The 27459-nt window shown below is 32.8% G+C and overlaps 5 protein-coding genes and 1 long non-coding RNA gene across 6 annotated transcripts; 1 reads left to right on the forward strand and 5 right to left on the reverse strand.

The window, feature by feature from the left end:
* Positions 1-332: 332 nt before the first annotated feature.
* On the reverse strand, positions 333-1106 carry LOC103503925 (50S ribosomal protein L31, chloroplastic). Its single transcript, XM_008468316.3, has 2 exons — positions 951-1106; positions 333-856 (listed from the first exon to the last, which is right to left on the reverse strand). Exons 1-2 carry the CDS (start codon positions 1026-1028, stop codon positions 530-532), a joined length of 405 nt encoding a protein of 134 aa, XP_008466538.2. The 5' UTR covers positions 1029-1106; the 3' UTR covers positions 333-529.
* Positions 1107-6589: 5483 nt separating this feature from the next.
* LOC127148832 (uncharacterized) lies at positions 6590-7365 on the reverse strand. The gene is made up of 2 exons (XR_007819965.1): positions 7210-7365; positions 6590-7127 (listed from the first exon to the last, which is right to left on the reverse strand). It is a non-coding gene; the product is annotated as an uncharacterized LOC127148832 (long non-coding RNA).
* A 34-nt stretch (positions 7366-7399) lies between these two features.
* Positions 7400-9182, reverse strand: LOC127148853 (protein-tyrosine-phosphatase IBR5-like). The gene is made up of 4 exons (XM_051083229.1): positions 9039-9182; positions 8116-8215; positions 7803-7860; positions 7400-7634 (listed from the first exon to the last, which is right to left on the reverse strand). Exons 1-4 carry the CDS (start codon positions 9180-9182, stop codon positions 7427-7429), a joined length of 510 nt encoding a protein of 169 aa, XP_050939186.1. The 3' UTR covers positions 7400-7426.
* On the reverse strand, positions 8872-11969 carry LOC127148833 (zinc finger BED domain-containing protein RICESLEEPER 2-like). Its single transcript, XM_051083197.1, has 3 exons — positions 9787-11969; positions 9648-9709; positions 8872-9566 (listed from the first exon to the last, which is right to left on the reverse strand). The coding sequence occupies exons 1-3, from the start codon at positions 11810-11812 to the stop codon at positions 9549-9551; spliced, it is 2106 nt and encodes a 701-aa protein (XP_050939154.1). The 5' UTR covers positions 11813-11969; the 3' UTR covers positions 8872-9548.
* A 7474-nt stretch (positions 11970-19443) lies between these two features.
* MLF2 (myeloid leukemia factor 2) lies at positions 19444-23880 on the forward strand. Its single transcript, NM_001297486.1, is given in 21 exon segments — positions 19444-19945; positions 19947-19982; positions 19985-20007; positions 20086-20208; positions 20330-20405; positions 20407-20410; positions 20412-20421; positions 20423-20503; positions 20635-20727; positions 20816-20899; positions 20997-21052; positions 21165-21258; positions 21429-21614; positions 21732-21812; positions 22176-22230; positions 22232-22238; positions 22241-22262; positions 22337-22441; positions 22715-22821; positions 22972-23032; positions 23454-23880. Coding segments are annotated over 21 exon segments (1557 nt in total). The 5' UTR covers positions 19444-19794; the 3' UTR covers positions 23556-23880.
* On the reverse strand, positions 23671-26645 carry LOC103503926 (mannan endo-1,4-beta-mannosidase 7-like). Its single transcript, XM_008468317.3, has 5 exons — positions 26213-26645; positions 25930-26124; positions 24867-24989; positions 24452-24645; positions 23671-24360 (listed from the first exon to the last, which is right to left on the reverse strand). Exons 1-5 carry the CDS (start codon positions 26522-26524, stop codon positions 23907-23909), a joined length of 1278 nt encoding a protein of 425 aa, XP_008466539.3. The 5' UTR covers positions 26525-26645; the 3' UTR covers positions 23671-23906.
* Positions 26646-27459: the final 814 nt, after the last annotated feature.

Here is a 27459-nt window from a genome sequence, read left to right on the forward strand (position 1 = left end):
ATGATGAGAGAATTCGATGAGAGAGATTTGTTTTTAATCTTGAGCCCCCCCCCCCCCCCCCCCCCCTTTTGTTTTTAACCTTCAAATAGTTTGTATCTTTACCATCATCTTTTTCATGTTAGTTTATGATATTTCAACCAATTTTAAAACTAGGAAATCCCCCAATGAGCCAAAGATCCAATCAAGAGAATTTAAAAACAAGAGTATATCGTAATCAGTAAAACGCCCAAAATGGTCAGTTACCAATCAATTCCTGATCTAATTTCTCGAACTTTCTTTCCTTCATGAATTTCCTCACCCACCAAACACTAATCCATTGGTGCATTCAGAACTTCATCAACAGTTTGAGCATTTAGAATTAGCAAAGGCAGTGCGAGGCAAAGAAACAAATCGTTTGGTTCAGACAAATTAGTGTCGATTTTGCTAAATTACACGGAGGATATATATAAAGCAATTGAAAGAACCAAAAATCTCAATATGCATTTGGAATTTAACTGATTACCAACCCAACTGAAATCTTCAGAATCTTCTACTTCTTCTTCCCTTTTGCGGATTTACGCTTTGAGGGCAGAATGATTTCGCCCTTAAGAACAGGAATCTCCATCAACTGCGACAGCTCTCCGAATTTCTTGCGGAATTTCTCGACCTGATCGGCGTCGACGAGCAGGGCGGATCGGCTTCCCAAATAGAACGGATGGTTTCCCGACCACACGTCCACTGAATACTCTTTCTGGGTCCCGCCGGTCGTCATAACTAATTCTCCGTTGCAATAAACCTTAGCATCCTCGTAAAATTGGGGGTGCAGATCCTTTTTCCGGCAGGTCACCACCGGCCGGTGACTTCTAGCTCCAGATTCCTGGAAATTGTGCAAAAATTGGGGGCGAACGGAAATGAATAATCAGCGTCTTGGAAAATTGAGGAGTGAAGAGAAGGGTGAAACGTGAAAGTACCTTGTGCTTGGGCGGTGCAACGGCCGAGGAAATTGGCCGTTGAAGTTGAAGGAAGGAATTTGTTAGGTTGAGCGCCATTGCTGCGTTTGCTTGTGGTGAGTGAGGATAAGAGGGAGATGAGCTCTTCTTCAAGGCCTTGTCGCGTCTCCAATCACTCATTTCTTTTTTCTTTTTCTTTTTTTTTCCTTTTTGGGCTTTGCTAATGTTGGGCCTTGACCTATGAAAATATGGGCCCAATGTCATTTTCTGGTGGAAGCCTGCTTCTCGATCCAAATTGCAAACCATCGGTAGCGTCTATAACAATATTTTTAGAAAGTTATAAATATTGCGAAGTCTAGCAATTCACCAAAATTTACATACCATTGATAGAAGATAATAAATTTTGCTTATGTTTGTAATTTTTTTAAAATGTAGAACTAGTATTAGTGGTATCAGTATCAAACTTTTGATGGGGGAGGTTCCAAATGATAAAGAAATTTGTTGGTAGAGAGGAGAGAAGTCAATTGCAGGCAATGACCTCAGGAAAACTTGAGTTGAAGAAGCTGTAAGTGTGTGGTATAGCAATCCACATGGCCCTTTGGAAGAAGAAGAAGATAATGTGTCCATTGGAAAAGGTGTAACGTAACAACCAACAGTCATCAAGCCCAAATATCCTTTTGTGTTGCACTTTCATTTGATTAAAAATTGAATACACCAAATATATATCGAATTTCATTGTCCTTTTGTTCGCTAAAAGATTACATTTTACCTTATTTTTCTTATGTTTTAGATTTTTGTTGGAAATAACTAACATAGCAAAATAAAAGAAATTGGAAAAATGTTTTGTTACCATTTAAAATTAATTCCAAGAATTGATTGTTGGTGATTAATCCTAAAGATTATTTTCGCTTTTTAGTTTTAGTTATTCGATTAAGAGCTCTTCACTTTTGGAAGAGGTATAAGTTTATTTTCTTCTTCTTACGGGCCTTTTTCTCTAGATCTCTATTTTCTGAACATATTTTTCAGTGTTTTCATTTTGCGACGCTTGAATTGGGATGTTGTGTTAACTTTGGAGAGCATCGACATAGGTGATTTAACATTGTGGTCGGGTCAATTTTTGTTTTCAAAACAGTTGTTTTTCCACGTTCCAACAACAAGTAACATTTGGTAGTAACAATTTTTTCACAAAACCACTATTTTACACCTTTTTCTTGCTTAGTTATAGTATGTTCCATAATGGTTTTTCTAAGGACCTTCAGATTAGTTTTAAAATAGTTAAAATTACTTTCAACATTTTTAAATTTACTTTAAACCATGATTTTAATCATTCAAAATTAATTTTGGTGATAGAAAAAAAATATACGACGTCTATGACTCAGTTCCAACATAACAGGTGTTGAACTACTGTTTAGAGAACATATCTTGGATTTTGATTTTTCAAATGTTATATTTAAATTATTTTGTGACATTGTTTACGGTACAATATGCGTATATCTTATTTTTTTTTTCTATATACAATACGATGATGCAACATAAATATAGATGACATATAAGGTATATAATCAAACAATATCTTATAATTACTCTAATTCAAAATTACCTATATATTTTGCGTAGGTCAATATTGGAATTGGTTAAACCATTAAATTATACATAATTTGATATTTTTATTGCATAACATTTGTTTTTTAGTTTCTTTCTTATTTACTCTAATATACCAGATGAATGTCATTTTTTAGTTTAAAAAAACAAATTTACGAAAGAAATTAATTAGAGTCAAACATACAAGTCTCTTCAAATAAGAAAACCAATCATGCACAAAGAACATCCTATACTTTTTTTTAGAGATCCTAACCAACAAATACAGATCTAATCAGAAGAACTTATGACATGTGTAAGACAATAAGTAATTAACAGGTCAAACATAAACACCACAAAAAAACATAACTTGAGAGGAGACGACAAAGGATTGAACCTCCAACGCCAAACCATAAAGGGTGCTGTTCTTTAGCTGAGCGAATATGAAAGATCAAGATTTGAATTTTATTTGCAAAGACTTTTAACCATATTCCAACTAGATTGGACTGAATAATTAGTTGAATTTCTTTATAAATAAACATATATAACACATTTGTGCTTACATGTTTTTCTTTCTTTTTTTAATTTTTTTTTTAAAAGTATTCTTCTTTTGACTAACCAAAAGTTTTTTTTTTTTTTTTTTTTTTTTTGATAAGACTGAGAACTAATCAAAGTTAGTAGAATAGGGATTTTAAAATTAGTCATTTCTGTCCATCTATTTCTTCCAAGTATGACAGCCCATTTTGGAATATAAGACTATGACTAACCATAAATTCATTTTGATTTTTTTCACTCCAAAACTATAGGGTGTTTGGTGGCTTGAGTTATTAGGCACTTCAATAAGAGATTTCGTATAACAATTAAAACTCCTACTCCAATTCCCACTTGTTTGTATGCTATAAAACATCTCTCCATCTCTATTAGAATAAAAAAAGAGAAAACATAAAAAATGAAAAAGACAAATAAAAGACAAATAATTATGATAGAATCTGTGTATTGTCGAATAAAATATGAGATACTACTACATCTAATTTTCTATTAAATAAAAAGGATGAATTAGCTCTTTAAATAATATAAATTAAAATATTATTAAAAGTATCCAACAAATTTGATGGTTAGGAATTAGATTTGTAATACAAAATCCATTCTTTTTCTATACTCTAATATATTTGGCTGTTTTGATTATTTAGGTTTTTTAATATTATTTTGATTCCAAAAATTCTAATTAGTTATTATTTAGCTCATCAATCAAACAGTATGATTAGTTGGAATGACTTATTTGAATCACATTTATACCATTGTCCTTATCGATGCTGACTTGTCAGATGACTAGAACCAATCTAAGCAAAACCAACAAAGACATTCCCAAAATTTGTAGAAGCTCCTCATTAACCCATACAACTAGAATGCCACGTGTATGGACAGCATTCAACTAACGTTCACATCAAGGGTCAGGGAAAAAATTGCATCACACGTGTCACCAACTCAGCTAAGCCCTGTACACCTAACTTTTTATTTTTCTTCTTTCTAATAGATTGAGTATAACCTCTCTCTCTCTCTCTCTCTCCCCTGGGGCATACCATTTATTTCATTCTTTCTAAACATTATTGTTGACTATGTTTCTTTTGGTAATTAATTAAACTAAAAACTTGCAAAGTTTACGGCCTAAGTCACAGGTTTTAAGATTGGTTAAATTACACTTCCACTTTTCATCTCCTCCTTACTTTAAATTTCCATCTTCTTCCTCCTCCTTCCTCACCCGCTGTTAAGCATCCTCGGGTAGCTACTGCCCATTAACTTCAAAAATCTCTCCCTCCCTTCTTAAGAACTATTCATTCTTAATCTTCAATTGCAATCCTTCACTTCCAGTTTCTTCAAAGGCCTTCACAATCCCTTATCTCTGATTCGGTTAGGTCAAATGGATGTGATTTGCAGAGCAAATTTATTGTAAAACAAATTTCCTTGTGCAAATTTTCATGGTTTTATCTTTGACGCGTTTCTTAGACTCAAAGAACAACAGATGTACATTACATCACATTATTGAAGTTGATATTTGAGAATGAAGATTATGTCAAAGAAAATAGAAGAAACTGTGGGGAGGAGACTAAAAAGACCGTCTTAAAAAAAAAGAAGATATAAAAATAATATATTTGACCTAACTCATTATATTTTCATGTCACCGTAATTAAATCAATAAGTCAAGTGTTACGTTATTTTTCCATTAAGTCAACTAATAATAAAATGAATATAAGGAGTATTTAGAATCACTAGTTTATTGCCACGTGGATTGCACGTGAATATTCTTTTTACCTTAATTATATATTGACATCTAGATAAAAAGTAATGAAGTATATATATAGTTAAAACTAATTCAAATTGACATTTATGATAACCATGGTATGGTAATACATTCTTATGTTTACTTTTTAAACTTTTGAAATTTTGTCAAAAAAAATTCAATTGACTTATTGAAAGGTAAATAGATTTATGTCCCTTCGTAATTCTTCAATAATATATTTGTAATTGAATATGTTTGCATGATACTAAAAACTAGTGTGAATGCTTTGAGTGTGAAAAAGTTAGATTAGACGAAGTTTTTTTAGCGATTATATATATGATACAATAAAATGAACAATTTTTAACGACAATAAGTGAACAATTTTTAACGACAATAATGAAATGGACACTTATATTTTAATTAATTAATTAATTATACCAGAGTTTGACTATTTTTAATGAAAAATAACGGTTTATTAAAGAAATATATATACAAAACTTAAATATCCAATGATTTTTGTTTTAAAGTTGTGGGTTGTGTATATGTTTGCAAAATCATGTTCATTCGCGTTCTTTTATTCTCAAACTCTTTTTGCCTCCAACTATATTATTAATTTAGGAATTATTCATGCATAATGTGTCATTCAAATTCATGCGGATTATTAGTATCTCTATTCACCTACATTTAAATTGAATGTTGAGATTGTTAGAATTTAATACAATGATTTTTAATATTCAGACAATAAATCTATATGTTACAATTACATCAGTTGTTAACATAATCATTATGTGAGACCCTAAACTACGTGATGAGAATTGGTGATTGGAAGGTTTACGATATAAGTTGTTTAAGGCATTCTAATTACGTGTAAAGAAAGAGCTACACGATGAGATGGAAGACGTTGAGAGTTTTCTTTCCCTTGAAGTAGTTGAAGTCATCCTTATGTAATAAAACTCAGTCTTCTGATCATTTGACTTTTGCCACTCATTGGGTTTGGGATAGGAAGGTGACAGAAGCTACGTGGTGAGCTGACATTGGGTGATGCTCACCGCCGGACATAGGTAATCATTTTGACATGGATAGTCTCACCGGAAAAGCATATAAATAAAAGAAATCCGACAAGATTAAGAAACTTATTTTACCTGGTAATTACTTAAAGAACGGAAGAACTTGCAAATTGGTTTCAAAGTACCTCGAGCTTGGATTTCTCAAGAGTTGGCCAAGAGCTCCGACGGGAAGGAGATTATTTGATTATGAATGTGGTTTCTCTAAAAATGGTTTCAAACTAAATGAATTACCATTGTGTCTTATCGTGTGGGATGCCCTATTTCTTGTTGTGTGATATGGTATGAGATGTCTTATACATGTTGTGTGTTATCGTGTGGGATGCCCTATTTCTTGTTGTGTGTGATCTGTAACATGATGCCTTATACTTGCTGTGTGATATGGTATGAGATGTCTTATACAGGGGTGTAATTGGGTCGGGTCGGGTCGGGTTTTCTTCAAAACCGACCCGACCCGAAATGTACGGTTGATTCTGAAACCCGACCCGACCCGACCCAACCCACATTCCGGTTGGGCCGAATGGGTCGGGTCGGGTCGGGTCTTTTTTTTTTTTTTTTTTTTTTTTTTTTTTTTTTTTCCTCCTCCTTCCTTAGCACTTATCTAAGAAGTTATATAAGATAGATCCTACAACTGACTGATGTAATAATTCATATCATACTTCCAAACTAGAAAACTAATTCAGATTACCATTTCACAAGGGGGAGAAAATGTTCCGGGGAGTGCATCATTTGAACAATACTTGAATAGAAATGTAGATCATCATAACTTTTTGTAAGTGCATTTTCCCTATGTTAGTACATACTCATCAAGAAGATGTTACCATGAAATCAATTCTATATCCATAGTTGTCATTCATTTTGGTCCTTACTTGTGTAGCCAGGCCCACGGCCACTATCTGAGAACTGCATCTAACCATACAAACAGCAGATCTGAATCTCAAAACATGCACATAAGAGTGAGACTTAAGGGAGTAAAACTGAACAGCATTGTGAGAGTTGACACAACTTCCTGGGTGGACGCCCATAGGACTATGGTTTTGTCCCATAGCTACATCCTTGCTTTCTTCTCCTGCAACAATCAGCAATAAAGGGTGTGATCTTCTGAGTACATCATGCCTATCAGGCTTTGCTGGAGGAGTACCAGACTTTGCTGGAGAAGGGTGAATCTGTAGGAATGAAACAGGGCCACCACGCTTTGAAAGCCATTGACTTTTCCCTCGGAACTAGACCACTGATATATCCTAGTTTAACTTGTTTCGTTGGATCGGTTGTCATTTCCTACAAGACACAACAAAGTCCCAGCTACTACTCAAAAGAACACAAAAAATGCTCACACGATACTAAGACAACAAAAACATACTTGTTCCAATAATAAGGGAGTGTCAATATATCCTTCCCCGTTTTGCTGCACTTCCAGTTCTCTTTGATGAGCTGCAGCTATGCTTTGAGCTAGATGAAAAAACTCACCAACCTGAAAGCATAAAATAGTTATAAGCCATCTTCTGCCGACTGCAAATTACTAAGTTCAAGTAATTACTAAGTCATCTTATGGCACCTTGTAAACCAAGGAACGGGCATTAGACTGAATTATTCACAAATTTAGGGAGAATTGAATGGCAGAAAATTTTCGTATTTGAAAAGAAGACAGAAAATTCAGGATAATGTGTGATATACTTACATTCAGTTAACTCAACAGACGGCCTCCGTTCTTTCACCCATTGATAACCCTGAGCAAGTCTCCAACCTTTACATTTCATCAAGAATGCTATAACAATAGCTGGAGACCTGCAATAAATAAGTGTAACCTATTAGAGAGGATGGTTAAACAAATCTAAACTTCTGTCATATGACCATTTTTTCTTTTGATGCCCAGTCGACTGGGAATACATAATTGCACAGTTCCAGCTTTATTTAAGCATATGGGAAAGGATAACAAATACAACTAATTCAAACCTATTTTTTCCTGACATGCAGTGCACCAGAACCCGAGCCTTGTCTCTTTCACATTGCTCTGAAAATCACAAGCAATATCAGGAAAGTTAGACTTTTGGAATAAGTGAATGATAGAAAGCTAATGACACGTTCTTAACCAAAAGTCATTTGTTCAGTGTCATCTTATATTGCATTGAAGTAACAACCCAGGGAAAGACTAATCTGCATTGCTTATTAAAGTCACATTTGAATGAAGAATGTTGCAACACATGGACTAACTTAATAAATGAATTAGCAAATATAGTTCATTTGGGAGAATATAAAGAAAGGCCACCTAGAAATTCAACTGCGTCATCAAAAGGTAAAGTCTTATCATATTGGAGACAGTGATACGTGAAGGAGTTCTTGTAGAGATTTTGGCAAGCAGGCACAGTCTGCAAAAATAGTGTGGAGAAAACCAAATGTCAGTCATTTATTTTCAGATCACCCAATACATTTTAGAGGCAAGTGATGATGCATGACTTCTACAACATCCGAGAGAGATAACCATGATATGTATTCTACAATGAAACTGCTTTTTAGTATAACCATCAACCCAATAAAACTTATTTTTATATCTACGAAAGCCAACAACTTGATATCATTGCATTCAATATAGATTATACATAATAGATTAGAAAAATAGTTATAAGCATAAAATACTCAGAGTCCAAGGTAACCTGAGTCTCCAGGCAATTCATTCTGGCATTTGCCATATTACCAAAACCTTAATAGGCTAGTAGTACAGTCCATTTACGGCAATTATGTGCTGGTGCTGTTATTTGTTAGTATCAGAGCTTTCAATTTATAAATAAAATCCATAAGCAGGCTAAAAGCAAGATTCCAAGATGTAACGAAGCCGTAAGCATAAATCAGAATAGTAGTCACACCTGGGCAGCATACGTCCGTTGGAATGGGCTTTTAGATGCATTGAGCTAAAAAGGGAAAATAAGATTACACAATTACGAATAAAGAAGGACAAAATAATAAGATATCAAAATAAGATATATATGCCAACGTAGATTACACAAAATAAGATATCCAAGAATTGTCATGAGAAGGACAAAAAAATAAGATTAAAGATTTGTATAGAACTTCTGGAAATTACATTAGCCTCAAATATTCAAGTAGTGAACTTAAGGACTTTGACAATTACGAATAAAGAAGCAGAACCTGACAAAATGTGATCCAGGATCTGTAAATATACCTTTGAAATACCATATCCCTATTGCTTTTGCTTCCTGTCCCCAACTTTGAACCCAATTCATTCTCTTGGGTATTGCTAGATTTAGCAGAAACAACATCAGCTACTTGATTAGCCACCGGAGCCTTGCCAACCTCGCCCGCATTCGCTAAATCCATGTTTCAGATAGATTGAAAGTAGAGAGTATAAAAGATAACAAAGGAATTTTGAAAAACACTGGGGAACTTTTACAAACGCATGGAAGACAATAAAAACCAAACCAACAAATTGGTCAAAAAAACTTGATGAAGATGACAAGAACAAGAAAATCAGTAAGTTACCGGTTCAACGAAACCACCATGAAATCAACTAAAACAAAAAACAAAACAAACAAACAACCAATAATCTCTCAGCCCTTCTTTTGTTTCTTTTATATAAAGAAGGTTAACCAAGGAACCTCATGAACAAAGTTTACAATTGGGAAGGTATGAATTAATGAACATCTTCACGAGACCACCTTGTTCGTATAACCCAAAGTGCTTCCATCATTGAGCTTCAAGACTCTAAAAAAACAAGATTCGATATTTAATAAGTTAATAATTTTAAAAAAATGTAAATAAAGATTTGAGAGTAAGGATTTAAACCATAGAGTCATTATTCAAATTCTCAAATGCAGCTTCCATCTCCTTTCCTATGTTTATGAATTCTAGATCAAAATGACAAACAGTTAGCTTATATGGGATAATTGAAAATTTTAAATGCGTACTTCAAAAAGAATATTACCTTCATCAATTTCTTCAGCCCCGTCAATTTCTTCAGTCATGTCATCCAAAGGTTTAGACTGAATCCAATTCTGAGCACAAATGAGTGCCTCTGCAGTTTGAGGAGTTAAAGAACTTCGAAAAGAATCTAACACCCGTCCTCCAGTGCTAAAGGCGGACTCAGAAGGCACAGTTGATATAGGAATACTGTAGATGTCCCTAGCTACTTGGCTAATGATCTTAAATCGAGAGGCATTCACCTTCCACCAAGTTAGCAAATCTAAATATTCATCGCCCATACAATCTATACGAGCCTCATCCAGATAACGAGTCACCTCTGTTTTAGCATCATCTAGACATGTTTTGTTACTTTGTTTAAATCTATCATGAACAGTAGCACGTGCCTTGTAAGATCCACTAGATGAGATAGAAGGTATTTCACTTTGACTTTGAAAGCCAAATCCTTCGATAGGTGTACATGATTGTGTTTGCGAATATTTTTCTTTTGACATTCTCATATAATAATCATCACACAATCGACGAAATGCTTCTTCAACCTTATTTGTCCATATTTTTGCACAATCTTCCTCCAAAAATTCATTAAAACAATAATTCACATAAGCTAGCTTGTACCTAGGGTCAAGAACTACAGAAACATACAATAATAAATTGGTCTTCTCACTTGTAGTTATACCCCAATACTTGTTGAATTTTGTCTGCATGCTTAATGTCATTTGACTCAATAATGCATTCTCATACGATGAGTATTCACGAATTATTTCTTGGATCAAACAAAGTTCATGAAAAAATATATTTGAAGTCACAGACATAGATGCAGAAAACTTCATTGTTACCTCTGAAAAAGTCTTTAGGAACTTTACAAACACTTTGGCATTATCCCAATCTTCAGTAGTAGGAATATCATCCTTTGGCAAATAACTAGGGTCATGCTCCTCCAATCTTTCAAAAGTCTTTTGACACTTAATTGCTCCATCCAACATAGTAAAAGTAGAATTCCATCGTGTCGGAACATCCATTGTAAGACAATTTTTTGTTGACATCTTATCTTCTTTAGCAAAATCTTTAAATATTTGCAATCTAGCAGGAGATGACCTAACATACTTCACAGCATTTCTGATTCGAATGATAGACACATGCAAATCTTTTAAGGCATCACTAACAATTAAATTAAGAATATGAGCACAACATCTAATGTGAATAAATTCACCATCCAACACCAACCCATTTCTGCCTTTAAACTTTTTAACCAAGTAGGCAATGGCTACATCATTTGAACTCGCATTATCAACCGTTACAGTAAAGAGCCTATCAATACCCCAACCTTCTAAGCACTTTTCAATGGCTCTACCTATGGTATCTCCTTTATGATTAGCTACTTGACAAAAGTTCAAAATTCTTTTGTGCAAGTTCCAATCATCATCAATGAAATGAGCCGTTATAACCATATAATTAATATTTTGCACAGAAGTCCACGTATCCGTTGTTAAACAAACTCTTTGGCCACTTCGAGTTAATGCATTTTTTAACTTTTTTTTCTCCTTCATATACATTTGAAAACAATCTTTTGCAACGGTTACTCTTGATGGAATCACAAACTTTGGATTTAATGTCCGACAAAATTGGTGAAACCCTTCACTTTCTACGAACTTAAATGGCAATTCATCCAAGATAACCATCCTAGCAAGCATTTTTCTACAATTTTCTTGAGTGAATGATGCAGTCATCAAATTACTTTCAGAATCTCCCTCTCCTTCAACATTATCTTCCAATGGATTTACATACATCTTACATTTCTCTAAATGTCTTTTTAAATTAGTGGTACCATTTCTTTTGGAATCACAAGCATATGAAGCCCCACAATGTTTACAAGCAGCCCTAGGATATTTAGGATCACATCCTTCTACTTTTATAAAATGTTCCCATACCGATGATGGTGGTTTAACCGGTTTTCTTTTTCCTAACACTGGACTAGAACAACTCTGATTTGAAGTCTCGTCTACCGAGAATGAAGTCATCCTAATAATCATCAACCAAAACACATAGAAAATTAAGGAAAAGCTTACCAGTACTGTAAAAGAGAAAGAAACAAAGAAAGGCAGTACTCTAAATGTTATTATATAAACTACTTAAGTTTATATATAGGCAGTACTCTAAAGGCAATACTCAAGTTCTTCTAGTTACTCTTTCCCATTAGTTCCTAAATTTTCACATCTCTAAATGTTCGTTTCTGTTTTGAAAAAAAAAATAATAATAATCATACATGACCAACACATTGATAAAATAATCATGCAAAGCATGAAATGAAACAAAATACTGATGAACAAAGTAACAACGGAACACGAAGTAGAGACTAAAACATATATATATATATATATATATATATATATATATTGAAATTGAAAGACTGCAGCCTCAAGAATGACTTCCAGGGCAGTGGAGTGGTTAACTTCAATTTTTGTTTAGCATGTTTAACTTCCAGGGCTTTTGGTTTGAAGTTTGAAGCATACAAACATAATAATGACATAAACATCCGTCGACTATGAGAATAGTTAGGATCATCAACTTTTAATTGATCAATTAAACAGTCAACAATCCTTTTAATATGCGGCTGTTGTCTTAGTGATCACCGCCGTTCGATGAATTTTTTTATTGTTCAATGGATATTACCGGATTCTAAATCGTAGAAAAATTAGGTGTATATAATTTTCAGACTTATTTAATTAAAACATTTCAATCATTTCATCATTCATCCCTCAGCATTTTTCAACCATGACTTTACAATTTTCTTCAGCCACCCCCTCCCTCCCATTTCAACATTACTTCAAGATTTCAAGTCATTTTGTAATTGTTTTTAATCTATTTTTACAAGGAAAAGAAAAAGTGGAAAATAAGATTGCAAAGAACAATTTGAGTTATAGTTTGCAAGTTGCACCGCGTGGTTGTCTTTTTTTTTGAATACTGGAGCTAACATTCCTTTTTCCCCTTTTTGCAAATAATCTATTGTTATCTCACATCTCCTTTTTCCCCTTGAATACTGGAGCTAACATCCCCTCCCTCGGACTCGGAACTTGGCAGGCAACTGACGCTCTCCTCATTAACGCCAACACACCCAAAAAGAAAGAAAAAAAAAAAAGGGAATCCGCCCCAAATCCCCCAAAGCCCCAAATCTAGCTATGCTTTGTTCAACAATCTAGCTATGCGAAAATTGAATATAATCCATCATAAACAAGAACCCAGATGGCAATAATCCCAAATAAACAGAAAAAAAACCCAAAATAATACAAGCTGTAATTTAAAAATTAAAGAGATGATAATAAGGAGAAAGGGACAGACAGAAAGATAAAGCAATATATGGGTCAGTGTGGAACTTACAGGCGATGACGATAGAGTGGCGAAGTGATGAAGACGAAGAGATGCCGACGCCGATGAACACGAAGAGATAGATGCCGACGCTGATGCAGACGACGCCAAACGATGGAACAAAATGGTTTTTGAAGAGGAGGAAGACGCCAGACGCTGAAGACTGAAGAAGAATCGAAGAGGAGAGGAAATGAATTATTGACCTAATCGGGTATTTTAAACCCGACCCGACCCGAACCGAATTAAATCGGGTCGGTTCGGTCCAGTAACATTGTTGTTACTAACCGATCCAACCCAAACCGAACCGAATCGGGTCGGGTCGGGTCATCGGGTCGGGTCGGTTTTTTTCACCCCTAGTCTTATACATGCTGTGTGATTTGGTATAAGTTACACTTTGTTGTGTCATGGTATAAGTTGTCCTTTGCAGTGTTCTGGTATTGGAATATGTGTTATGCATAATGAAAATGATGGAGAATTTATTGTTGCATTGAGATTACTTTGCACAACCGTAACCTAGAAAAGAGTGTGGTAAACGCTTGAGTTAAGTAGGGTACAAAGATGTAATTAAACATGCAGAATGATTCTCCATTATGATCTTTAAAACGCGTTATGTGAAAAGCTTTCCTATGCAATATGAATAAAATGATGAACGATTTGCAAGGAAAATGAGTTTCTTTATGAATTATAAATGTTTGCCAAGGAGATTTAAACGTGTAAATCCCCTAGCATATTGAAATGATCTAATTTGAACCCATATTTCTATTGAAACGCATACTTATTTATATCATGTGGCTTTTTAAAAAGAATTGAAATGCGTTATATGGAGAAAATTTATTTATTAAATGTGTTGGTGAAAAAAGCTCACTAACTAGACACTCTAATTTTTCAAATGTTTTATTTATTTTCCTCCAGGTAGCGGAGGACATCCAATGTTTGATTTACTGTCTTGATCGCCTGCATGCGATACATAAGTCGCATCATCTTGATAGTAACGTCGGCCAACTATTAACTTGCATATAGCATGTAGAGTTAGGTGTGGGTAGAGCCAAAGTGTTGCTTTGAGACTTGTGTAATGTTATTATGTGGAAACTCTTTATACTTGTTTTAAATGTACTTTTGGTTAAATATCAATGAAATAATTGTTAATTCAAAGTGAGTCCTTATCTCGCATTAACATTGATTATTGTGTTTATCCCGCTTACTAGGTGTTCATCATGTTATCTCGCAAGGATATACAGGTTGAGTGCTAGGCAATCACATCTCCACATTGTTGTAAGAAGTGATCTTGGGGTGGGGCATGACAAATTATTCTTCATTATTTACCTAATTTGAAGGATATTTTTACAAATAAATTAATAATTAATAATTAATAAAAATATAAATAAAAAGAATGATCAATAAATTATCAAGGATCCTAATTTAAAGATAATAATCGAACATAATTTTTTCTGTTTAATATTTAAGCTCGATACTTAGTTTTATTAAGGATATGTGTTACAATCTTTATAGATTTGAAATGATCAGTATTTAATACAATTATTTTTAATATTTAGGAAATAAATTTTTAAAATGTGATTTAGATAATAATTTTATACGATACAATAACAATAATTATGAGCATAATAGTCAAATTTATTGAGTATATGTTACCATTTCAATAATCATGTTATGGGATTGAAAGTGTTAGTATTTAATACAATCATTTTAACACTTGGGCAATAAATTAAAAGAAAAAAAGATATTTCTAAATATAGTAAAAAATTGGAAATTTTTTAAATAGCAAAATATTAAAATTATTTACAAAATATAGCAAAATTCATCTAATCTATCCTGGTTCATCTGAAAATTTTGATATATTTTATAGATAGTTTTATTTTTTTCTGTACTATTCATAAAAATTCTCCTAAAAAATTAAACTATTTACAAAATTTTTCAAAATATATTAGATACTCTATAGACGATTTAAATCATTTTTACTGTACTTTGTAAATAGTTTTAATTTTTTTATAATATCTATACAAATTTCTCTTCCATAACCAAATCATTAATTAACCGTAATGAGAAAGGATTTAATCAAAGGGTCTTTTCAAAAATATAAAAAAGCAGCAAAATATTTACGCTCTATAGAACAATTTTAAGAACAGAAAAAGCTCAGAGGTCCACCGTGTAAAATATCAAAAATGCCCCGTCAACCACGCTGTTAATAATGCGCGCATAATATATTTGGGATCGTTTAGATTTGGTTATTGTTTGATACGCGATCGTTTAGATATGGCTACAATTTATACGTGATCGTTTAGATATGGTTCAGTATATACACGATCATTTAGATATGATCTAATATATACGCAATCGTTTAGATATGACTACAACACAATCGTTTAGATATGATTATAATTTATACGCGATCGTTTAGATATGACTATAATTTTTACGCGATCGTTTAGATATGGCTACAATTTATTTTTTTAATTCCATCATTTAATTTTGTTACACGATCGTTTAGATTTGGGGACTCAAATCTAAATGATTTTTTTTATAAAAACAAATTGGTACACGATTTTTTTAATTTTTTGGTACATGATCGTTTAGATTTCTTTACACGATCTTTTAGATTTATTAGACGATCTTTTACTTTTTTTACACGATCATTTATATTTGGCTACTCCAATCCAAATGATTTTTTTTTCAAGATTTTTTATACACGATCTTTTATTTTTTTTTACATGATCGTTTACTATTGGTGACATTTTGCTACTCCAATTTAAATGATTTTTTTTCAAGATTTTTTATACACAATCTTTTATTTTTTTACACGATCATTTACATTTGGCTACTCCAATCTAAATGATTTTTTTTCAAGATTCTTTATACACGATCTTCTATTTTGTTGTACACAGTCTTATACATAGTTGTTTAGATTTGGTTACCCAAATGTAAACGCATAAGAAAAAATAAAAATGATGGAAAGAAATCGCAGTCAAAAAAAGAAGAGGAAAAGTAGAAAGATGATGGAAAGAAATCGAAGAGGAAAAGAAGAAAAACGATGGAAAGATTAAACGACATAAATAAAGAATTGAAAAACAAGAAATATGATGGAAAGAAATCGCAGAAAACAAAAAGGGAAAAGAAGAAAGATGAAATCACAAGTGAAGACGAGAAGACGAAATAACAAGAGGAAAACGAATCGCAAGAAATAAAAGAAAGATGAAAGGGCAAACTTGAAATATTTAAAAAATGGCTAAATTTATGAACTTTATTACACGGGCCGTAAATAATTTAAAGTTTTATTACATTTATGTAAGTTTTCCTCTGATCAATCAATTATCAAGCCTTTTAATTTAAACACAATATCAAATTAATCGATATTCATATCAATAAATTATAACAATCAATTAAATAAAATATAACAAAAACCAATTACGCAAAATAATTACCTACAAATAAGTTCTAAATATAAGAGTTAGATTTCAAATATAAATGTAAGAATTAGATTCTAAATATAAATATAAGAATTAGATTTTAAACAATGAAGTATATGACAATATTTAAAAAAATTACAAAGATAATTTACTCTACCAAATTACTCCCTTAGCAAACATAAAACAATTAATTAAAGTCGGTTTCAATTATATGGTATAATTGGTCAATATTGAAATAATATTAGAATTAAGTTAATTTGGATAAATATAATAAATTATTAAAATATTTACGATTTGAATAACAAAACTCATAAAATTAGCTATTTTTTAAATATTCTTTTGTCTTTCCATCTTTCTTCTCTTCTTCGCTAAAACCATGAAGTTAAACAATTTTTGAATATTCCAAGTTTGACTTTTTGTCTTTATTCTCTTGCAATTTCTTTTGTTTTTTATGTTGTTTAGGTTTGAGTAATCAAATCTGATTTCTTTTTTGTTCTGGGATTTGTTTCCATCTTCTTTCTTTTTTCTCTTTTTTTTAGGTTATAACCAAATCTAAAACATCGCGCATAAAGAATCTTTAAAAAAAATTGTTTAGATTGGAGTAGCCAAATCTAAACAATCGTGTAAAAAACATAAACCATCGTGTAGAGAAATCTAAACAATTGTGTACCAAAGAATTCAAAAAAAATCGTTTAACCAAATCTAAACGATCGTGTACTAAAAGAATCTTAAAAAAATTCCTTTAGTCAAACCAAATTTTGAAAAAAAAAAAATCATTTAAATTTGGGGTAGCTAAATTTAAACGATCGATAGTGTAAACAAATCTAAACGATCGTATAACCAAATTAAATGATAAAATTGAAATAATAAATCGTTAATCTAAATGATCGTGTACCAAATAATAGTCAAATCTAAACGATCGTATACCTAATATATTAGGAGCGTTGTTGACAACGTGGTTGACGAATATTTTTTGTATTTTCTATTATGTGTGTGAACTTTTTCCATTTTTGAAATTGTTATATATAGTGTAAATATTTGGTCGATTTGTTATATTTTTGGAAAAACATTTCTAAGGTTAAAGTAAATTAATTTAATTTTAGTTATAAACCGTTGCCCTTATTTTAAAAAAAAAAAAGGAAGAAGAAGAAGAAGAAAAGAAAAAAACTAGAAAGAGTAGATTATAGTACATTTAAATTAGAAAAGGCATAAAAATAATAAATGAAAAAATGAGAGGGGCAAATTTCTAAAACCTTATGAACCATAAAGTTGATGATGTAAGAAAAGAAAAAGAAAGAGAAAAAGAGAGAGTTCATGCATATCCCGATGAGTGTTTGAGGAGATGCAGATTCTGATTTGGGGATGATCACGTGTTTTTCTTTTAGTGATGAATAAATATTAACCCTCAAATATGTGCCCATCAACCTTTTTTCTTTTTTTTTAATAATAACAAATTCAATCGAATTAAGTTTTTTCCATTTTATTTTCTTTAATGTCTTTCCATCAATTTAAATAATTAACCAAATTCACATAAAATAAATTACATCAATTAAATTCCCTCTTTAAAATACATGAACAAAATTATAACACATCCCTAAAAACACCAAACTCAAACGTTATTCCTTTTTCTTTTTTCTTACTAATATTACATTCCAAATAAATGCCAGATTCCAACCTGCAACCCTAATATTAATAACACAATTGTTAAGTTAATTATGGGAAATCAAAAACACCCTACATAGTTAATATAGCAGAATATACATTAATGGCATTTATTAATTATGAATTAACTTTTCTTTTCCTCACTTTTGTAATATGTGAATATTATTGTGAAACAAACAGTGTAAATTACCAAAAAAAAATATATATATCCTTACAATTTTGCATTTTGTTTAAAATACTGTAAATATATTATTCTGAATTGGTCTAAGCTTAATTTAAAATGAAGGTTCTAAAATAAAAATTAAAACTTAAAATGGTGTTGTGAACCTTCAAGTCCATCATTTTTAATTTTTTAGGGTCATTATCACATCATTTTAAATCTCACATTTAGTTTAATATTGCAAATGAAAGTCTATAATTATACTTTTAAAAATTGTTTATAGAATGTCAAAAAGGTATACTTATTTGAAATGATGGTAAAGGTATCTTTTTACAAAAGTAAAATAAGAGCACAAATATCAAGGTTACATTGTGTTATTTCAACCCAACACAATTTTGTAAGCTAACGTAAATAGTAAATAATTTTAAAAAAAAAAGAAAATATAAGTTAAAGTTATAATAAGCACTTAGGGGCATTTAAAAAACATTTATAAATACAATAGCAGTACAAATAAAAATAAAAACTTATAAATTCAAGTTTCTTCTACATAATGAAATAGAGCTAATGATTGTCCTATAAAAGCTACTCAATACACGTAAATATTGACAACAATTATAAAACAAAAGATGCATTTAAATTAGAACCACTTTTGGGTTTATAACAAAAGTAAACTAAACTGCCTAAAGAATACATAATATATAACAAATTTTGATAGAGTGCTAATATTCTTTTATAACTTCAAAAATATTTTCTAGAGAAAATTCATGAACTAAAATAGAAAAGAACAAAAAACAAATCTCGAGAGGGTCAATCATAGTCTTGTATTTTAATGCAACATTGGAATCAAGCACAACTCCAATATACACATCTTTGATTATAATAAGAAGGAACTGCTTTTCAAAAAATAAAAATAAAGAAATAAAAAAAGGGTATTATTATTATTATTATTATTATTATTATTACTTTTGCGTACAACTAAAAATATCTTTATTATTAATCTTTTTATTTAATTTATTAGTTAGAAAGAAACGAGTAGTAGAGGCCAAGGCCAAGAGAGAAGCTGAAAGAGTCGGTCCCATCCCGTTTGCGAAACACTCTTATTGCCGCCGTGTTCAACTCCCAAAGCGGCCCTCTCATGAGAAAAAAATCAAGATCGCCAGACTTTTCCATGGCTCCCCAAACCCAAATAATTTAATCACGCTAATTTCCATACCTTTCACATTCATCTTCTCCTTCACTCGATCTTTCATCTTTCTCCCATTCCCGCCTTTCTTCTTCCCTCCTACACTCTTCATTCTACATTTCTCTCGCTCCTTCTTCTTAGGTTTCCCACTGATCTACCCCGTTTTTGGGTCACTTCATTTCACCAATGGATTCCTTTGGTGTCGCCTTGAACCCCAATACGATGCCATTTAGAATCAGTAGTCAGTGTGTTAAGAATCAATGCTTTGGGTTTTGGGGAGACAGTAGTCTTGGAAGAAACGGAAGGTGGAAACAGATACAGAGGAATGCCTCCTCGCGGAACAATTCTGATTCTTCTTCTTCTAGCAGGGCTAGGAAGCTTGCACCCGGAGTTGCTTATTCTGTTCTCATGTCAGAAGTTAATGAGGAAACAACGGTAAATGGGTTTTGTACTTTGTTGTTCAAAAGTATATGAACTTTTACATGAATTTTGACTTCAAATTTTCTCTCTCAGACTTTACAGGCCCCTATATTTGAAGCTCCAAGAGCTGATCCGAAAAAGGTTGCTTCTATTATACTGGGTGGAGGTGCTGGAACTCGTTTGTTTCCTCTTACCAGTCAGCGAGCCAAACCAGCGGTAACCAACTCTACCAAATTGCTAAGAGAAGGATAATTCGATAGTAGATAACAGAAGCTATTGATCTAATCTAGGAGAAAGAGTTAGTGCACGAATTTAAGTAAATAATATTTGCTTGCAGGTTCCTATTGGAGGTTGTTATAGGTTGATCGACATACCCATGAGTAACTGCATCAATAGTGGCATCGAAAAGATATTCGTCCTAACGCAGTTTAACTCATTTTCTCTCAATCGTCACCTTGCTCGTATTTATAATTTTGGTAATGGAGTCAATTTTGGCGATGGATTCGTGGAGGTATGATGAATGTTCTTTCCATTGTTGCAATCTGACCCAGCTTAGTAATTGTGTTAATCAGACATACGGCAAGTTCTAGGAAACAGGAAGCTTTCTTATACTCAATTTCTGGATTCATGTTTGAGAAACAGGTTCTAGCTGCCACTCAGACTTCGGGTGAAACTGGAAAAAAATGGTTCCAAGGAACTGCTGATGCTGTCAGGCAATTTATATGGTTATTTGAGGTGGGTGCATAAAATCTACTGAGTATGATTAGAATCTTCAGTGAATTTTTTTAATTGTAATGAACATTTGTCCATTGGGTCTGTGCAGGATGCTAAGACCAAAAATGTTGAGCACACTCTAATTTTGTCTGGCGATCACCTTTACCGGATGGACTACATGGATTTTGTGCAGGTATAATGTTAAACTGACTAGTTTGTAATTGTATTTGTAGTGTTTTGCATATTTGTTTGTGATTCAATGAGACTTTCTGATGGCTTTGTACTTGCAGAGACATATTGACACAAATGCAGATATTACTGTTTCATGCATACCCATGGATGATAGGTAGGCATCCATTTTAATCCTTATTTTCATAGATAAAGTGCATGGAAACCATAATCTTATTCTTTATTTCCTTAAAAATTTAGATTTTGATTAATGTTTTGTTATTATGCAGCCGAGCATCAGATTACGGTCTCATGAAAATAGATGATACAGGACGTATTATACATTTTTCAGAGAAACCAAAGGGATCTGACCTGGAAGCAATGGTTGGTAGCATTGATGCAATTAGTTATTTTCTTGAACTTCTTTTGTTTTCTCTCTTTTTTATTTGTTTGGTTGTGTTATTAGCGTAAATGTATTTATTGGCTCCTGTTCCTTATAGTGCCCTGTATCGTTGTCTGATTTTGTTTTGTATCCATCATATATTGTACTGCAGCAAGTTGACACTACAGTTCTAGGACTTTCAGATGAAGATGCTAGAAAAAATCCTTATATTGCTTCAATGGGAGTCTACATATTCAGAACAGATCTTCTATTAAAGCTTTTGACATGGAGTTATCCTGCGTGCAATGACTTTGGCTCAGAAATTATTCCTGCGGCTGTTAAAGACTACAAAGTTCAAGTGAGATCCGTTTTGAGAATTTTAGTCTATCATTTTCCTTTATATGCTTGAGTTCAGAAAAGGAAGACTTTCGACAATACCACAACTAAGTTTCCCAATGCATCCATATTGTTGTAGGCATATCTATTCAATGACTACTGGGAGGACATTGGAACAGTAAAATCATTTTTTGATGCCAACTTAGCACTAACGGAGCAGGTATGTATCCCATCATACAAGCAATTGTGTCTCAGGCCGTCGATGGTCTCCTTTCTTTCCGTTTTATGGGATCAAGAAACATCTTACACCAATATTTTCAGCTTTCATGCTTATTTATTCATTTAGTTAGATATCTACATAGATGATAAGCTCTTATATTACTTACTTCTGCTCATATTCTCCTGAAGTACTGATAAGATACCACCCTTAATCCATATCAAGTACCTTAACAGCACTGTGAAAATTTCAACCAAACCCCTCCCACTAATCAGAAACAATAGATGATCAAGTGTAATCAAGCAAGGTCTTTCTCCAAACACTATTATTTACACTAGCTGATGGTTTGTTGCGTCTTTCATGCAGCCCCCAAAATTTGAGTTCTATGATCCCAAGACTCCATTTTATACCTCACCTAGATTCTTGCCCCCTTCTAAAGTTGAAAAATGCAGGGTAAGACATCAAACTTGAGTTTTCTTTCTGCATCATCTGCTTTGTTCTTGTGTCTTAAATGAATCTGTATGCAGATTGTAGATGCAATTATCTCCCACGGTTGCTTCCTCCGAGAGTGTACTGTTGAACACTCTATTGTTGGCGTGCGCTCTCGACTGGAGTATGGTGTGGAGCTTAAGGTGAGCCATAATTTTCTTTTGGACTTTCATCCTATCCCATAGGGAAGTACAAGAAGGCTAAATGCAGTTGCAGAAGCTGGCTTTGTAGATGCTGCAATTTTTGTCCACAGATTAAACTCTTTTTATTTGTGTTAGAGAGTCCGTCGTGCTGATTCCTAATAGTAGATGGATCAATCCAAATTGAAATACGTAATAGATGTTTGTTACTAGCTGTTGCCGCATCTCTTGAAAAAAGCTAAAATCATATTTGAATTTGTTGGTTTTGCATTATAGGATACCATGATGATGGGTGCGGACTACTACCAGACGGAATCTGAAATTGCATCTCTCCTTGCTGAAGGAAAGATCCCAATTGGCATTGGAGAGAACACCAAAATCAGGTAATATTCAGCTACCAATAAAGAGTAAAAGCTATGTGCAATCTTTTATTAGTTTAATATAACCGTCACTTTATCATACGACTCATTAACCTACAAATTATTTGTTCGGGCGTTTGGTCTTGTTTGTGATGGTCTGTAACTTCTCTGCAGGAATTGCATAATTGACAAGAATGCCAAGATCGGAAGAAATGTGGTTATTGCAAATACTGATGTAAGTATAATTTTTGTACTTGCAAGGGATGTTTGGCCAATAGTTTTAAATTGGTTATTGCAAAAACTTTTTAAATACATTGAGTTTACAAGGTTCAAACTGTTCTATTTACGATGATTCGTATGTGCAAAGAAATAAACAGTAAATACTTGGGTTTGGTTCCTGGGTTTATAACCTGGGTGGATTTCAATTGCCGGTTCATATATTGAGTTCACGTAATTCGTAGGATTAACAGTTCGGGATGAGAAAAGCCACATGTTTTTCAAACATCAATTTGACTTTTTAAGCACAAGTTACACAAGTTTAGCCCAAAATTTGACCACCTTCTAAGAATTTGCAACCTCAATTTAAACCAAATAAGCGCATAATGTTATTTGATTATAGTGCCTATGCTTAAGAAGTGTACTTATTAACTTTTCAGGACGTTCAAGAAGCAGATAGACCAGAAGAAGGTTTTTATATAAGGTCCGGTATCACAGTCACGTTGAAGAATGCAACAATAAAAGATGGAACCATTATTTAAAATCCAAAGGCAGCCTCTCATTCAGGTCAAGAGATAGCTGAGAGTTGAAAGGAAGCAATTGCTAGAGGCTTTCAACCTACAATGCTCGGCAACGAGTAATAGCGTATAACTTCCCTTAATGTAAAATACTAGTTTCTTTTCATATATGTAAAAAGTAGGAAGGCAACACATTTCCATCCTGAGTAATAACAACTCCTTATATCATAAGAGAACAATTTTCAAAGCCATTTGACATTAGCTTCTTGGATGAGCAAATCTCATCTCTGTGAAAGAGTTACTCTCTTAAAACTCACAAGTTATATTAAGTTGTTAATATTTGCTTGGCATTTCTATTTTCAGCTCTATTTTTACTTAATTTCCAGGACTATTGTTGCCCCCCCTTGAGGCCTCCCACTGTGCCTTTTTCATCTCCTTTGCTCTCTTCCACTTCTCAATGTTTCTGAGTTTGGCATACATCCTTCTGATGTGAATCAGCCTTCTAGACTCCTGGGTGATCAAATTTGCAGTCGAGGGGCTCTCGCTTAGTACCACTTCATACCCATCTCGAAAAGAATCCATCCCTTCAACTAGAAGTTGCCAGAACATTCCACCGATGGCTGCACCACCCCCTCGAGCAGACGAATACACAGCAGAGTAAACAGCATTGAAAAGCTGATCCCTTTGATCAGCGCCAGAATACTTTATAGATTTTCCAAACTCAGCAAAAAGAACAGGCTTATGCAGAATGTTCTGTGCATCTTGGATGTGATCATTAAGCCAAGTGTTGAGGAATGAGAGCTGATTCTCATAACTAGAACCAGATAACCTACAACATAAGTAGAAATCACCCATTTCATTTTAGCTAGTTGGAGAATAAAGATCCCAAAAAGAACCAAATAGGGGAATTTTCTTTTTACCATTGGTCAGGATATGAATGGACAGTAGCAAAGTCAATTTCAGGTATTTGATTGTTTGCAATGAAATCTGTTCCCACTTGAAAGTTTGGATTCCATTGATACTTTGATTGCCCATAGAAACCTTCTAAACCAGCTTCTAATAGGTGTTTCCCATCTATTGATTTCAAATATGATGCCATTTCTTTAATCCACGCCTGCCCATCATTTCAATTCATTCATACAATTTTTTAAGCTATGTCAACTTAAAATAACCAAACCTACGTTAAATGTCCATTTGGATCGATTTTCTAAATATTTTATGAACACTTATTTGAACATTTAAAAAGTCAATTCAAATCTTACTTAAAATTTGTTTTCAAATGAGTGAGATTGAAATTAAGAGCAGAGAAGAAGGGAGGGAATTTGTAGAGAGAACCTGAATGGTGTTTCCTGAAGGATCTGAAGGGCACCTCACCTCGTTCATAAGTTCCCAAGCCATTATTGTTGGATCATCCTTATAAGCTACTCCAGTAATGCTATTGACTCTTGTCAAGATGCTCTATATACATTTTAAAGTATTTTTCAAACAAAATTATCACTATTTATAAATCATGGCTTTCTTTTCCATATTGAGTATAAAAGAGTCTGCATAGCTTGCAATTTGATAGGTATGGTAATGGGTGCAAAGAAGGGCACTATAAGGCAAATGCAATTTATCCTTGAATGTCATACCAATTTCTATTAATTCAATTTATTACCTGTCAAGTTTGAAAAAAAGAAAAAAAAAAAAAAAGAAAAAGGCTTCAAAAAGGTTCCATAAAAGGTGGAAATCACAATAAAGTCACAATATCGACTTTTAACTAGTAGCTCCCTATAAGGAGCAATTTGGTCAACAACGTAAATAAAATCACTTTTGACACTAAAATATTACATATATAAAAACAAATGATAAATGTCAGCAAATTCAACTAATAAAGTATTTTAAATATTGAGATTAAAGGCCAAGTGGATTTCTTTTTAAAAGAAATTTAAACCCGACCCAATAAAAGCATGAACTTATTACCCACACAACGAAGTCTTGAGGCAAATTTTTTTTTACTTTTCTTTAAGAAAGATACAAAATTTCACCTTTATGTTTCAATCAGTTGAAAATAAAATTAGGGTAAGCTCAATCTTCAACGTAATGATTAAAAAGGTAACAACAAGGACGTCCACCAATGGAAATCGTTTCAGAAAAACTCATCGAAAAAGGTAAAAATAAATTATTTTCCATAGTTACTCTCTTTTGTAGATGACCTAATTCCCATCCCCAACCACCCTTCTTTCTTCTCCGAAACTCCAACCACTCCATTTCTCACTTTTCACCAGCCAATCCCTCACAACCTCAGTGCATAAACGTTAAATCATTCACAACCCCATTTCAAAGCAGAAAAATTCCAGAATGAAAAGTTTAGAAATCACAACTTAAAATTTGATTAGGCATTCTGATTTTTTTTTACCTTAATATGGTTCTTGTAGAACCCTTTCACAACAGGATTAGTGAAGAACTCATCCTCAGAAGAAATAGCCTGCCCCTGGCTTCTCGCCCATTCCACGTACTGTTTTTTCCCTCCCATACTTTCATAATTATTCACCAAACTCAGTATCAGTTTCATCCCATATTTCCTTGCTTCCGCTACCACAAAATCCAATCCCTAACAAAAACCCATTTCTCACTTAACAAAAAATGAAAAACAGAGCAAATACAAAAAAAAAAAAAAAAAAAAAAAAAAAAAAAAAAACCTGGAACATCTTCTCATTGTATTGTCCTGGAGAATACTGCAAGGGGCTATATCCGCCATCGTTGAAGGCCCAAGTTCTTCCGATGGAGAGACCGTGATCGACGGCTTGTTGAAAAGCAGAGGAGACTTTGGGTTTCTGTGATGGGTCTGAAGCGAAGTACATTAACCAATAGGCATTGAACCCATTGGCGTAAAATGGAGTTCCATTGAGAATCAGTTGTTGCCCTTTAGTTCTTACAAACCCATCATCTGCTTTTGCTAGAAGGACTAAAGGTAGAAAAAGAAGAATGAAAATGGAAATCCCAAGCTTCATGTCTCTGTAGTAATTATTAATTAAGATGAAGAAGGAAGGGTAGATTGAAGAGGTAGGGGATTTAGGGAATTTATAAAATGAAAAGTTGTAGTTGTAGGGGGGCCTGGAAAGTGAAGAACGGAACGGACACTAAGTTTGGACTTTAACTGTCATTGTTTAATTAAAATAGTGTGTTATTATTATTTTCACGGTTATGTTGTTGCCATAAGTGAGAGATCACGTTGGATTCCTTATGGAGTTGTAATCTATTATTATTATTAACAAAAAATTGGATTTCACAATCAAAACAATTATTCTTTCCATTTCTCCTATTATAGTTTTACTCTTACTTACACATGAAATGAAATGAAATGAGAGTATTAGGTGAATTTAAATCAATTATTCTATATTTGAAAAAGAGAAAAAAAAAAAGTGTTTTGAGATTTCAATTCTATTTTAACATATTTGGGAATGATAGTTGAAGTAATGATTTTAGAAAAAAGATTTAGGTATAATTAATTTTGTAAAATTAATCAAATTTATATTTATATTTAGTAACAAACAAACTTTTAAAATTAATTTTTATATATTTAAATTAAAATTGATTTATTTTTTTAAAAAAACTATATAAAATAATGTGGTAATTGTGTATGAGCCCTACCCTAAGTAATTTTGGGTAGTGGAGTAGGAAAGAGTAAGAGTAGATTAGATAAATGGGGAGTAAAATTGGTTAATGGAGGCTAAGTTTAAACATCTAATAATGTAATATATTATAACTATCCTTCTTTTGTTTAATTATATGTTTTATTCAAAAAAAAAAAAAAAAAACAAGAGCCTCACACGTGGCCAAAATGGACATTTGTGGCTGAGTGTGTGATTCATTGTATGGTACCAAAATATTATAAAAAGCACAAATTTTAGGAAAAGTGAAGTTTACCCAAACCGAATTTTACAAG

The sequence above is a fragment of the Cucumis melo genome, chromosome 4 (assembly GCF_025177605.1).
Source record: "Cucumis melo cultivar AY chromosome 4, USDA_Cmelo_AY_1.0, whole genome shotgun sequence".
Classification (NCBI taxonomy): domain Eukaryota; kingdom Viridiplantae; phylum Streptophyta; class Magnoliopsida; order Cucurbitales; family Cucurbitaceae; genus Cucumis; species Cucumis melo.

What these genes read in the sequence shown, in the direction of transcription:
- LOC127148833 (XM_051083197.1), bottom strand. Translation starts at nt 11,812, where the DNA reads ATGATTATTAGGATGACTTCATTCTCGGTAGACGAGACTTCAAATCAG. An exon ending in GGCTGAAGAAATTGATGAAG is followed by an intron (nt 9,710 to 9,786) that starts GTAATATTCTTT and finishes ATTTTGATCTAG; the next exon opens with AATTCATAAACATAGGAAAG.
- LOC127148853 (XM_051083229.1), bottom strand. Translation starts at nt 9,182, where the DNA reads ATGGATTTAGCGAATGCGGGCGAGGTTGGCAAGGCTCCGGTGGCTAAT. An exon ending in GCAAAAGCAATAGGGATATG is followed by an intron (nt 8,216 to 9,038) that starts GTATTTCAAAGG and finishes CTATTTTTGCAG; the next exon opens with ACTGTGCCTGCTTGCCAAAA. An exon ending in TGACGCAGTTGAATTTCTAG is followed by an intron (nt 7,861 to 8,115) that starts GTGGCCTTTCTT and finishes TGTGATTTTCAG; the next exon opens with AGCAATGTGAAAGAGACAAG.
- LOC103503925 (XM_008468316.3), bottom strand. Translation starts at nt 1,028, where the DNA reads ATGGCGCTCAACCTAACAAATTCCTTCCTTCAACTTCAACGGCCAATT. An exon ending in TTGCACCGCCCAAGCACAAG is followed by an intron (nt 857 to 950) that starts GTACTTTCACGT and finishes CACAATTTCCAG; the next exon opens with GAATCTGGAGCTAGAAGTCA.
- LOC103503926 (XM_008468317.3), bottom strand. Translation starts at nt 26,524, where the DNA reads ATGAAGCTTGGGATTTCCATTTTCATTCTTCTTTTTCTACCTTTAGTC. An exon ending in TCTACAAGAACCATATTAAG is followed by an intron (nt 24,990 to 25,929) that starts GTAAAAAAAAAT and finishes AAATGTATATAG; the next exon opens with AGCATCTTGACAAGAGTCAA. An exon ending in CATTCATATCCTGACCAATG is followed by an intron (nt 24,361 to 24,451) that starts GTAAAAAGAAAA and finishes CTTATGTTGTAG; the next exon opens with GTTATCTGGTTCTAGTTATG.